This window comes from Oryza sativa, chromosome 3 (genome assembly GCF_034140825.1).
Source record: "Oryza sativa Japonica Group chromosome 3, ASM3414082v1".
Lineage (NCBI taxonomy): Eukaryota > Viridiplantae > Streptophyta > Magnoliopsida > Poales > Poaceae > Oryza > Oryza sativa.
This window is the reverse complement of record NC_089037.1, coordinates 25,436,709-25,450,622: the sequence shown is the minus strand read 5'-3', so window position 1 is coordinate 25,450,622 and position 13,914 is coordinate 25,436,709. Positions and strand designations below refer to the sequence as shown.

The 13,914-nt window shown below is 39.5% G+C and overlaps 1 protein-coding gene across 1 annotated transcript; it reads left to right on the top strand.

Annotated features, from left to right (window-relative positions):
• The first annotated feature begins 7,713 nt into the window (after positions 1 to 7,713).
• LOC4333536 (protein LOL3-like) lies at positions 7,714 to 12,708 on the top strand. The gene is made up of 7 exons (NM_001418380.1): positions 7,714 to 8,021; positions 8,317 to 8,436; positions 10,313 to 10,426; positions 11,553 to 11,662; positions 11,765 to 11,872; positions 11,959 to 12,030; positions 12,132 to 12,708. Exons 2-7 carry the CDS (start codon positions 8,319 to 8,321, stop codon positions 12,168 to 12,170), a joined length of 561 nt encoding a protein of 186 aa, NP_001405309.1. The 5' UTR covers positions 7,714 to 8,021; positions 8,317 to 8,318; the 3' UTR covers positions 12,171 to 12,708.
• The last annotated feature ends 1,206 nt before the right edge of the window (positions 12,709 to 13,914 follow it).

Sequence of the window (13,914 nt, the reverse complement as noted above, 5' to 3'; positions counted from 1 at the left end):
ATATAGTCATTTTAGTCAGTCTACACTTGCTATTGTATAATTATGCAACAAATACCCCTAACTATGCCCTTCTATTATATTGAGAAATCACCCATGATTTTCCAGTTTCTTATGACAATTCGTCATGGTTATCCAACTAGTAATAGATACGGAGGAGTAACCACACTAGGAAAAATCTCTTAGCCCTATATAGATACTGAGCTGTCACTATCAGCGGCCTACCTTTATAGATCCGTAGCATATAGCACCATTTAATAGTATCTAATAATCTAAACATCATGCTTACATTACTAAATACTACTCTACATCTCTGCAGATGACATAGAACAATCAAATAATTGAACACTAAACTAATACCATTGCATATCTTTAGTAAGCTAGCTACATAATTATTACGAGACAAGTATAAGCTAAAATTGGTACTCGAATAATTATATAAATGAAGTAAAGGACCATAACTATATGAAGAAGAATATTTCATTACTGAATTAGCCATAACTGAATTCTTTGGAAAACTTAAAGAACTAAGAAAACTATTCTATTTCTACTCCACTAGCACTAGAACAAAGTAAAGAAACTAGAGAGCTTCTTGATTGATCCTCCTTGGTGTCTGTTGAAATGGAGAGGGAGAGGTCCTTTTAAAGGTTGCATATGATGGTTGTGGCAGTTGGAAATGTCCTAAACACCCTGCAACCATCATTAGGAAGCAATCTAGGACGTCCACGTGGAAGGCCAGGATCAACGGAGCTGATGGGCTGGCCCATCTAGCCCAGTCCTTTCTCTTGGACTTCGCTTGATGGATCCTCAACTCAGTGGCATGGTGGTTGGGCCCAATTGTAGGTGTTCTAATGGGTTTGTGTGCCCATCCATCCATAAGTCTGCCACACGTCGAGCTTTGATTGTTTGAACGGTTATTTTCCACCGTTTCTCCTCCATTTATATGAAGATCTCCTGTATACAAATACTTTGCCAAGTACAAGTGGAAATATATTATTTCTAAACAAATATACATGTAAGCATTGCTAGTTCTCCTTTATTTCTGAATGTATTGACGGTCGAAATTGGACTATAACGACCGTCAACACATACATAGATAAGGATAAAAACTGTTTTGCTCCAATTCCTGGGAGATAAGGATCGAAACACCTCAATCAATTTTGGATTATCTCCAAAGATGTGGCTAGATTTCACGGATGAGGCGGCATCGGGCAGCTGCAGGACTCCAGACTGAGGTAGGGGATGACTGTAGCGTTGGCCCCAAACGACAGTGAGAGGACGAGCAGGGGAGGCCGATTAGACAGTTGCTTGCTAGGCTGGATGCACGCTAGCTTGTAGGCCGAGGCTGAGGGGAGGCGAAGGGGCGGAAATGGGCCGGCTCGGTTGCGGCTTGACAAAGGAAATGAGCTGAGATTGGCCCATAGAGAAAAGAGGGGTCTTATTTAGATTTTTATTTAAATAAATGCTGAAACGATGTTTGTATTGTTAAAATTAGCAAATGAGCTTTAAAAATTCTGAGAAAATTTAAGAGTGTATTATTAATCATGAAGAACTTAATAAAATTAAATCCTACCATGTTTTGTTTGGGAATTTTTATTTCTCACATTTACTTCACTGATAAATTAATTGAACTTCTAGAAATAATTTATTAAATAGTTTAAATCCCTAAAACGAAAATCAAGGGGTCTCAGTTCATCCCATTCTCAATTTGGATTAGAACGATACATATGTATGTCCATGCCCTATAATTTAGTTCATATGTGTAGTTGCACGACTTCAAACACCACAAGAATAACCGTGCATGATTCAAAATTTTGTTGTCGCTGCTCACCAAAATAGAGATTGATTGGCACCTGTCTGTTGACCGTGTGTTCCCGTTGATGAGGACATCACCATCTTGGACACCACCATGCTTATGTTACACGTCAACAAGCTAAAGGTACATACGTTCTATGTTAAGTTTACTTAGGACCTGTTTGGTAGGGCTCCAACTCTTAGATTCTAGCTCTAAACTCCAACTCTGGTAAGAGCTAGCTCCTCTAGGAGCTGAAGGTGGTCTTCAAAGTGTTTGGCTAGTTTGGTCAGCTCTAGAAATCCTAAAGAAGAGGATAGGGTGGAGATAGACAATACTACCCTTCATTTTTTTACTTGATTTAGGATTAAATTTTAGAAAAATAAAATCATACAAGAATGAACAAAAATTGATTATCACACACAGGACTTGTAAACTGGTAATTATGCCACATCTTTTTCTATGCAAGTGCTTGGGAACCGTATTCATACAAGCATCAATACAAACCAACTAATAACTACGCAAGGCCTTTGGAAAACAAAACAAAAAAAGGAAGTCCTGATCATTGAGCAACATGAATTCCACCGTTCCAGTTGCCACAAAATCCATCTGTTCAATTTTTCTTCTGCATGTTCAGATACTCCAAATTGCAGAGTAACACATTGAGTGTCTTTGCGGCAGAGGACAATCAGCCATTTTGTTTGCATCTCCTTTTATCCATATGCAAAGCAAACAAACCGATGTTTTTCTTCTTCCGCTGAACCAACAGCTGCCACTGTTCTATTCTTTTAAGCTGCCATTTTTATTACAAGAAAACGTCAAAATCATGTGTTTAAAACCAGATCTAGTTGATAAGAAACGTTAATTTAACGTGCACCAAACAATAATTTCACCTTCCCAAGTCCAAAAATCATAATGCCTATATGACAAGTTTTTCAGATCTGGTAATTTCACTCTTGTTCATTGCATAATACCAAGTAATTAACCCAACCCAAATCAATCTATCCCACAGAAAATTAGTTGGGAAAATTTTTAGGGTTCGAGGAGGATATACCGTGTGGGGTGCTGAGGGGTGTTGGGGCCTGGCGCTGCCATATCCTTGTGCCTCCACCGCCGTGCGCCGCAACCCTATGCCGCCCATGCGCCGCCGCCTATGCCACCGCGTGCTACCGCCGCCGAGGCCTGCATCAATAAAACGAGGTCAGGATGGGGGATACGGGAAAGGGAAGAGACGGCAGAAGGAAGAGATGGAAGGGGGAAAGACGGGGAGGAACCTGCGCAGCCGCCGCTGGTGATCCGCCACCGCGTCGTTTGTTCCTCCCGCGCGGCGCCCTTGGTCGCGAGAAGTCGGTGACGAGTCCGTGAAGCGGTACAGGTGGGGAACGGGGGAGGGGAAGGATGGGGGTAGTTGGATGGCATTTGCGGGTAATTTCGCTATAAATCAATGGATACTTCTGAAATTGAATCAGAGATGGAGTTGTGGAGTGACCAGAATGCCGCTCCACATCGCTAGTTCAATTTTCTAGAGCAATTCGGTCCGCTCCGCTCCATAATTTTGTGGAGTTGGACCGTTTGGTTGGGTTCCAACTCTAGGAAAGATGGATCTAAGAGCCGGAGCCCTACCAAACAGGGCCTTATTATATGTTTGAACAAACATTGCTGCACCATAAGTTTTGTCTCTTCTCGTTTGCAGAAATACTTGAGTGGACGAAGGAAGGGAGTGTGAGCTCACGAGGTTAATTGGGGACCAAACCAAGACCTTCCCCAAGTCTACTCCTCTCTCACCACGTCACTTTTGGTCCATAGAAGGCAGCGATGAAATTCTGCACGTTTTGGATTCGGATTCAAGCCTCCTTACAACATCAACTTAAGACGGACCTATCCGCTGATCTAGAAGGAATCTCGGGGCCTATGAGTACTTGTTGGAAAACTTATGGAGTCTACTTTCAGATGATTTTGGTCGCTCGTCAAAATTCCTACCAAGCTGTGTCTAAACCGGGCCATCCACCTAGACAATGAGGGGCGGGTGTAGAGGCGAAGGTAGTTGATGCAAATGAGCAAGGTGTGTAGGATTAGGGAGGCCAACTAGAGGGTGAGGCAGGTGGGGAGGCGAAGGTAGTCGACGCAAGTGAGTGGGTGTGTAGGATCAAGGAGGCCAACTAGGGATGAGGCGAAGGTAGTCGACGCAAGTGAGCAGGGTGTGTAGGATCAATGAGGCCGACTAGGGGTGAATATACGGTTTTAAAACTTGTGGCTAAAACAGGTAAAACGGGAGTATCAAGGAGGGGCGCCTGCAGCGACTGATGTCTTTCTCTTGGATCCGGCTAGTGATGGCCTCCTCCGATGGCGGCTCCACCGATAGCAAGCTCACGATGCCACCTAAGGAAGTCGGCTCAATCGGGAAGCGAAGGGGCCTCTCTTCCTCACGGGTGCGCTCCTATGGCGGCAGTTAGCGGACTTTCCGCTTCTGCTTGGGGAAGCTGGAGGTGGCTCTCGCCCGGTCTATCACTGGGACACTACTTGACATTGCTCCATGGAGAGGAGGCAGGGGCTTCTAGGGCTTAAATAATTACTGGGACACTGCTTGACAATAGCTAACGTACTACACCATTAATGCATTCACTACATTTCTCTCTCACATAGGTTATTAGAGTTCGTGTTGCAGCTTACTGCAAATCTGTAGCCCGCTTTTTCTTTCTCTCCTCTCCTCCCTCCTCCGCATAAGTACAAATATGATGTGGCAACATGTATAGCCCACTTACGTCATCTTATTGTACTCACTCTAATTATGTGTTCAGCTTGTAGAGTTGGGAACTAATTCATCGCGCACGTAAAACAGAGTAATTTATTAGCATTAATTAAGTGTTAGCTAATTTGTTTTTAAAATGGATTAATATGATTTTTTTAAATAACTTTCCTATAGGATTTTTTTTATGAACACTCAGTTTAACTGTTCAGGAAGCGTGCACACGGAAAACGAGTGAATACAAGATGCATAAAGTGAGAGACGAACACACCCTAAATACTATTGTGTGCACGTTACAACTGTTCTAAAGAGTTCTGTTAAATATAGATGCACTGAGAGATGTGTGCCATCAAAAAATCATGTGCACAAAAACAACCGCATGTGCAAATAAACGCACATGTTTTGGGCCAATCTCATGCGCAACATATGTGCTAGCTATTCTTAGGGTGGATGAGGGAGCTGTGTATATCCTTTTTGAGGAAATGGATGAAGAATAGACTGTGTCCAGGTATATTCTGTTGGAGTGTCTGGATGCCATATCCTGGCTAGCTAGGGTGAAAACAAATTAACTATGGTCAAACTCAAATAGCGACTGATTTGAATTCATATTTTGTTTTTGTTTTCCGCTACCTCAAATCAGTACTACAGGCTTACTTTTTATTCATTTTTCTTTGCAGCCACTTGTAATATTTTCTTTCCCTCTTCTATTTCTGCATACGAGTACTATTATTACTCTTTTTTTTATTCAACACCTATTATTATTTTGTTGACAAGTAAGGATGTGGCATCTTTACTTGTACCCTAAGGTTACGACCACAATCTTTTATCAATGGATTTATCTTACAGTATGATTATTTAAGCTTGTCTCATAAAAAAAGTTTTGAAGAAACATCTAGATTGTGAAAAACATTGTTTTCATTGGTCGTGCAAGAAACAAACGTCAAGTTAGAAAATCTCGCTTCAATTATTTGACCGGATTACATCTATGCCAACCTAACCCTTTCCCACAAGAGAATGTGTGCTAACTGCTAAGTCCACCCAACTATTACTACATCTTATGATTAAACATTTTTTTACCCAGCTTACAATAAGCCTAATTGTTTAATTATGTGGTTTTTTTCTCTCTATTAAATCGTATATTTTCATGATAATACCAATGCCAAATGTAGAAGTAGCTATCAAGCCAGCACGGCGGGGTTTTCTTTTCATTTGACCTTTTCTTCTCACATTCTTCTTGGTTCTTCAAATTTTCGTCTTAGGCCGAGTATAGTTTCAATTTTTTTCTAAACTTCCAACTTTTCTATCACATCAAAATTTTCCTACACACACAAACTTCCAACTTTTCCGTCGCATCGTTCCAATTTCAATCAAACTTTTAATTTTGGCGTGAACTAAATATACCCTTAGTTTTTTTTAATGTTTATCAAAGTATAGGATAGTTAGAGAGGACTGTATTGGATCGAACATCTTCACATATAAGGTTTATATGCTTTAAACCATTACGTTAAACCAATAATTAGCATAGTCATCACCATTGCATTAATCCGTCCTCTTCATCACATTGCCATCTAACCTATATTAAGATAACTCATTTTCATAGTAGTAAAATTGGACCAAATACATACTACCTACCCCTTTCGAATAATTGGCAAGTGGTAGTATTAACTTCATCGTACAAAATGTGATAGTTATTTGTATGCATACTTAATATTCTATTTACTATGAAATATGAAAGTATCCATGAGATAAATTTAAACATATGTCTTACAATCTTCAAAATCGATCATTACAATTTGCCATAGATCAATGTTCAAACAACAAAATCAATAGTAGCAGCAATAATTTAAAAACAGGAAAAATAGAATCAACCCGTTTACTCACTTCTATTATGTTAATACTAATTACTGTACACTTTAGGAATCTTGGGTACATCAATAATTCAATAGTATTATTTCTCCCTTAAAGAAAAGAGATATGGTAAGTAAATGGTTGCACACCCGTAATACATAGGGGAATTTAACTATTTGCTACTTTTACATTTGGCAATTAACCAAATACCCTTCTTAGGTTTGCACTTACTATTTTACCACCGGAGAAAGAAGCTTTTCTAACTATTTGCCACTTTTAACACCGTAGACTGTCACATGAGCATGCTAACATGAATTGGGTGCGTTAAATAACCAATCTACCCCTACCTTCACGGCCCTAAAACAGTCTCATCATTCTCACTGTAAATGTTAGCCTTTGCAGTACATATATAGGCCATCTTGGACCTTTCTGTGCTATGTTTTATTTAATAGACTATATAAAAATAATTACACTATGCAGTTCAGAGTTTGTCAATGAAGTCTAGAATAAAGCCAAGCAAAGCATATCCGGTTCTCTCCATCTTTTAATTCAAATTAAGCTAGAAATAATTAAAACAAAAAGTTCTACTGTATTTACCCACTGAATATTCTAAATTCAAAATGTGCATTTGCTTATTGGTTGGTGTGAGCGTTTGTCCTTCATATCATTGTAAGGTGTCAAAAATCATAATTGCTAGTATTGTTTGAACTTCTTTGAAATGTTTTTGCAACCGGTGGTTTAGGTCATGGAGTGGCTCCCTCCTCACGTCTTCTTTTTTTTTTCTCAGCCATTTAACTCCAGAACTTGGCTGAGTCACATTTTATTTTATGTTGAAAGGTGCTCAAAGATGTCATTTTTTTCTCATATTATGCGAGTTATATTTTTCTCCCCACTTTTTAATATGAACAGATTCGTAAAGGGAAGGGTATATTGGTCATTTCCTGTGTCCAATCCATGTTGGCATGCACATGTGGCTGTCTACAGCGTTAAAAGTGGCAAATAGTTAGAAAATCTTCTCTCTCCAATGACAAAATAGTAAGTGCACACTTAAGAAGGATATTTGGTTAATTGACAAACATAAAAACGGCAAATAGTTAAATTCCCCGTAATCCATATGGTAAGTACTTTTTACTCTGTAATAATAATAAACCGGAGACAGCGATGAAGACAACGAAGCAGAAAAAAAAAACTCCCGTATGCTAATTGGGAACAGCTGCTGGAAAAGATAAACCGCGTGTGGCTTTATTGCTAATAATCGCAGTACACACATGACGTCACGTGCCGAACCGTATTTTCCACGGCCCCCCTCGTCGTCGCTTCCTTCCTCCCCTTTTCCCCTCTGTTCCATTTCCTTCCTTCCCCCCGTTGTCTCTGTCTCCCCCCAAATAAATCCAATCCAAAACCAGCCGCCTCGTCGTCCTCCTCCCCAACCCCACCCTCCTCGCGATTCCTCCTCCTCGTCGTCGTCGCCGGCGAGAGGAGCCGCCGCCCTGTTGCTGGTGCTCGGTCGATCGCCGCGCAGTTGGTGCGCTTCCCTTCCCTGGAGCCACCACCACCACCACTCACTGCAGGCGAGGGGTGGGTGGTCTACGCTGCGGTGGTCTCGTCTCCTTCCTGCTGCTGCTGCTGCTGCGCCGGGTAAGGACGCATCGCGTTGCTCTACGTTGCTTCGCGATCTCAGATCCGCGCGTGGGCGAGCGTTTTGCTTACTGGTGGAGTAGGGGTAGGGGTAGGGTAGGGGTGTGGTAGGTGTGTGACATGCTGATTGGTCGATCGATCGATCGATCGGTGCGAATCGATCTTAGCTTCTCTTCGTCTTCGGGAGGGCGATCGATCGAGCGGATTTGCTGTGGGTTATGCTGGCGCTCGCGCTGGGGTGGACTGGGTACTCTTTGCTCGTGGCTCATCCCACTTTCTCGTGTTTGGGTTGCAGGTATGCAGAGCCAGATCGTGTGCCATGGCTGCCGGAGCGTGCTGCGGTACCCGAGCGGGGCGCCCAGCGTGTGCTGCGCGCTCTGCCAGGCCATCACCACCGTGCCGCCCCCTGCCCCAGGTATGGGATTCTCCACAATGGTTTAATCATACTTTCATCTCATAGCGTTTAATTTCATCCTCTCTCTCATTCAAGTCTGTGTGGTCAAAGAAGTCCCCCCCTCTTCTGTTCAAGCTTTAGCTAGCCTAGTCTTAGTATCTGCTTCCTGTATTGGTCAATGGCTTTCCAGCTCATCTCATTTCAATAGTATGATGGTTCAATGTTATGTAGCACTGCCATTTGTGCTTGAAATGAAAAAAAAAGTTTTGATCAATTAAATATAGTCATTGACTCTTGCAAGAAACATAGATATATAGAGGGAAAAAAATAACTTCCTCATTTTCATATTTCTCTACTCCGTATACCAAGGAGTGATAATACATTAATACTATTAATAGAATCGGACCATATTTGCCATTACTACATATAGTTGTAGTAGTATGTCACTATGTCTATCTAACAACTAACATGTGTATAATCATGTACTAATCTCATTAAATATTACTACCTATGTCTGTGTCTTTTTTGTACGCACATGGCATAAATATTCTTGAGGATAAGGATTAGGAATTGCAGCTCTCTTTTAGAAATAACCATTTGGCATACTTTACATTGAAACTTTTATGTTCAAAATTCTAATTAATACTAATCCTTTTAATTTCTTATAGCTAAATTACTTAGGCCGGTTACAGGTTGGAGGCACTTACCAATTTATAAAACCTTGATTAGATATCCCATGCAGCTGAGTGACGCGGACATGATTTTTGTTTTCCGATATCTGATTGACAAGGATCCTACTGTTTATGTGGTTTTCCATGTACAAATACCATGATTATAAATGCTCTTTGCACCAAAACTACGTGAACTCCCAAACATGCCATTCTGCTGTGCCATCTGTCTAGATATTGTCTTTTGTTCTTTTACACAATCTGCCATTTCTAACATTCCAACCACTTCATCTCTATATCCTTAAGACATTGCTATTTCTCTGCACCCTGCATGCTGGTTTGCTTATGAGAAAATATAAGCATGTCGTTCCACTTCTTCACCAACCATGCTCTACATCAACATGACTTGATCCCTTGGTTACCTTCTTGCTCTTCGTCTGAACTTACAAGGCAGGCAACCACAATGCCTTTTATCTGAAGAAGAGAACCTAAAATAACAACCTTCTTTCTTGGTACAAAAAGCACAAGAATCTATAAAGTGGTTTAAACACTGTGAGAATGTTCTTGCTGCCTTGTGGGAAGCTTCATTCTTAAGCCCCATCTTATCTGGGAAGGTTTCAATTAAACACGATTCAGTTATACCCAGTTTGGAATTTGGACTTGTACAATTTAGAAGACCATCAAAATAATCTGCGCAAAAATAGTTTATTATGTGCACCCAAAAAAGTGTGTTCAAATACGATCGTGTGTGTACAAAAATTATCATATTTTGTTTGCGTTTGTCTTCCATCTTTTTTCACCACGCATATCTTCTATAGCCATGTGGCCTGCATAGGGCCAGTTATATTGATGGTTGGTTACCAAGGCACTGGGCACTTCTGGGTGACAGGCAGTGACCATCGCCATAATTACTAATTACGCACGGTACGAGAGTGGAGAGTTATGAATCTGCTTTTAGAACAGCATTCTGTGTTTTTTTAGGCAGGTCTACGCAGCACTAGAGGTGATAAATTAGCTAGGGGGAGAAGTGGGACTGTGGGAGTGTAGTGGGTTAGGTTGATGCTTTCTAAAACTCTATTCCCAATGATCTCTCTCCTTCTTACCTCCTTTTTGAAAGTTCCCAAAGAGGTACTCTTCTGAGGTTAAATTGCTGCAAATTGATTCAGAGTGTTTGCTAATTCATAAATACGTCAATGCACTTATATAAGTTATGTAACTTTCTAATGCAGTAATGGAAATGGCTCATCTAATATGTGGTGGTTGCCGAACATTGCTGATGTATACTCGCAATGCGGACACTGTGAGATGTTCATGTTGCAGTACAGTCAATCTTGTTAGACCAGGTACTACTACTTTACTTCTTTCTATCCTGTTTTTCTGATTGAGATTAATTTAATGGTTCTGACTGTTGCATTTTATCTTGTCTGAGAAACATGATTTTTTTGGTTATATTGTTGGTAAATATTTGAATCATGTACCAAACTATAGATGTGAATCAGTTGGTTTGCCTAAATGGAACTGAGTATTGCAAAACCAGCACTCTACTTGAATGGTAGTATTTCCACATTGCAATCAACATAATATAGACTCTCTGAACCTGTTTGTTTTGAGTTCAATGTAACGATCTACATTTAATTCCTGTTCAATTTAGTTGTTCATGGAGCTTACTGTTTAACCAAAATAGCCATAAATCGTCACCGATAAAGTGTTGGCAACTTGACATACGAATGCATTTCTTGCTTATCAGATTTGATATAATTTTGTGCTATAAAACAAAGGAAAAATGTTTTGCTGTAGAAATGAGATTAATAGAAGCAGAAATGTGAGATAATTTTATCTAAGTTTCTTTCAATCAGATTTGAAATAATTTGTATGGAACATAAAAAAGAACCAATTTGTAGTTGGATGCCCAAAGTTTTTAAATTCAATACCTGAATATCATGTTAGTGAAATAAATTAATGTAGTTGGATGTTCTGTTGAGAGTAAACAACTCAACATTGTCAGCCTAGATCATACTATAAAAGTATAATTGGTTCCCACTTCTTCCCCAAAAGCTTCGAGTTACATTTTCATGAATTGCTCAATGCATAACATAACAATATCTAATGCGATTTCCTTGGGAACAAATTTTCTGTATGATAGTTGATAGATAGCTGACTCTTCAGTATACATTATGAGCTGATATTCTTGGATTGAAATATAGTTTACTTGTTTTATTATCTGATAATAGTTTGTTTGTTACTATCTTTGTGTTAAATATTTACTAATGTTTTCATAAAAAACAATATTTGTAATGTTTGCCAAGGTGTACTCCTTCCAGTGACCTGTAACGATGATAATATGATAGTATTTCTTGAATTGAAATATTCTTGTTTTACACTTTCCTTATCAGGCTATAGCTAGTAACCACCTTTTGTGGTAAATACTGCTACACTCTAGTAATCGTTTCATGTTTGTTCACAATGCAGTGAATAATATAGCACATGTGAGCTGTGGCCAGTGCCGGACGACTTTGATGTATCCATATGGCGCACCTTCTGTCAAATGTGCCATATGCCATTATATCACAAACACCGGAGTATGTATAGGCATAGCCTCGTTCTAGACTATATTTCTGCAAGCACAGTTCATGCTCTATTATAAAATGTCCTGATTTTTAACTGTCTGGTCTCAATCTTAGATGAATACTGTGGCACCCACGCCATCTCCAATGCCTACATCAAGTGGATCTTCATATAATGCCCCCCCAAGTGGATCTTCATATAATGCCCCCCCACCAACTTCAGCTGTATGTCACCCCTGCATTTTTATGTAACAAATCGTTCTTGAGATGTTAAGAATTATTTATCTCATTCTATTTTTACCTTCTGGCAGCCCACATCTCGACCCCAGAATGTAACCGTTGTTGTCGAGAACCCTATGACTGTTGATGAAAAGGGTAAACTGGTAAGCCCTTCTTTTGGTCTCAATCTAATAAACTGAGCGGTATTCATAGCTTAACTTCCTTTTGGCTTGCTTTACTAACTTTTTACTTTTCACTTTCACAGGTTAGCAATGTTGTAGTTGGAGTTACAACTGGGAAATAGCAGCGTATTGTCTGTACCTTGTTACATCCTTGATTTGTACCACTAAATACGTGAAGATGGGAATACCATGTATTACACTGGTGTTTGGTTGACCATTGAAGAACAAAAATACAAATGTTTTTTGGAATCTTGCAAAGGAAAGTATGAACGCCTAAAGTTGTATTTTGTATCTGTTGATTCTTTTCTTTGTATATGAGCTCTATTAGACTATATTGTGATAGAAGAATGATGGAATGACAAAGCAGTGTCACGTAGTTATACGTACCGTGCAACATGATTGATTTTTTAGTTTGTATTTCTCTTGCTAAATGTGTTATTCTGGAGCATGTTAAATTGTTAATACGTGTAATTTGTATGAAGTCGCTTGCTTATAGGGCTTGGGGTTGTAATAAGTGTTTGGAAGAAAATAATTGGACTCCTGTACCATATAGGTGTAGTATTTATCAGTAGAGGCTGATATGTTCACGACCAAATGGGAGGATCAGCGTACATGTAATTTATGCCAGATATTCGAATTTAAATTGGACTTAATTTCTTACTGTAGCCATATGCTCAATTTTTGGAACAAACCAAAGTTCATGAATTTAGGAGACAAACCCAAATTAGAATAGTTAAATCGGCAACTATAGGATCCGGTTTTGCATTAATGTTTATTTAAATTTACTTAAAAGATTACTCCCGAGTTTAAAATTGTAATTTCTTAAACTAATTTAATGTACTTGTGTATTTTAGTAGTTTTCAACTTCACAATGATCTGAAGTTTTTAAGATAAAAGGCTGTCCGGCGCTGCTTTTCAGCAAGCAAATGTCCTTTCAGTAGAATTTTGAGGGGAGGCTGGTGTTTCCATCGTCTATCTACATCTTTTATTATCTATTAAAACTCCATCATACTTCCCACAAGCACTCCTAAAGACCGTGTTTGCAATCCCAGGTTCTTAACCCCTCTCACTCGTTTTCCGCGCACACGCTTTTCAAACTAGTAAACGGTACGTTTTTTTTAAAAAAAGTTTCTATACGAAAGTTGCTTTAAAAAATTAAATTAATCTTTTTTTAAAAAAAATAGCTAATACTTAATTAATCATACGCTCATAGACCGCTCTGTTTTCCGTGCGGGAGTGATTAGTTCCCATCCGTTGAATCCGAACACAGCCAAGATGACATGTGGCGTCCTACAAACGCTCATATGCTGCCATGTGGCGCTCTAATAAAACATAGAAATTCTTAGAAAAACATATTTAGGAAATATAGGAAATCCATCGTGGAATAGCCAATGCTCTCCATCATATCAGTCAAATTAAAATAGCACAATAAGTCTTGGTCTATTTTTCTTTGCACAAAGAGTGAAGTGCACGACCGGTCTCTAAACTTGTGCGGGTATGTCATCTAGGTCCCTAAACTCTCAAAATGCATTTTGGGGTCCTCAAACTTGTTTTGGATGTCATGTAGGTCCAAACGAGCTCAAATCCCTTCCATATGCTGATGTGGCATGCCACGGTAGCGCATACGTGTTAGTTGGACCTTCGTGTCAGTCACATATAAAAAAATATAATTAGAAAAACATATTTTCTCCTCTCTACCTTAGACTATTTATCCTTTTTTTTCCTGTCTACCTAAAAGGACAAAATATAGTTTTTAATTTTAATTTTTATATATGCTTGACATGTGGATTCCACTAACACGTAGGCGTTACCGTGGCATTGCCACATCAGCGCATGGAGTGGGTTAGAACCCGTTTGGACCTATAT

Bases quoted from the DNA above. Each gene is read 5' to 3' on its own strand.
- LOC4333536 (NM_001418380.1), top strand. From the start codon at position 8,319: ATGCAGAGCCAGATCGTGTGCCATGGCTGCCGGAGCGTGCTGCGGTAC. The intron at 11,663-11,764 runs GTATGTATAGGC...TCTCAATCTTAG, and splicing joins ATTATATCACAAACACCGGA to ATGAATACTGTGGCACCCAC. The intron at 12,031-12,131 runs GTAAGCCCTTCT...TCACTTTCACAG, and splicing joins TTGATGAAAAGGGTAAACTG to GTTAGCAATGTTGTAGTTGG.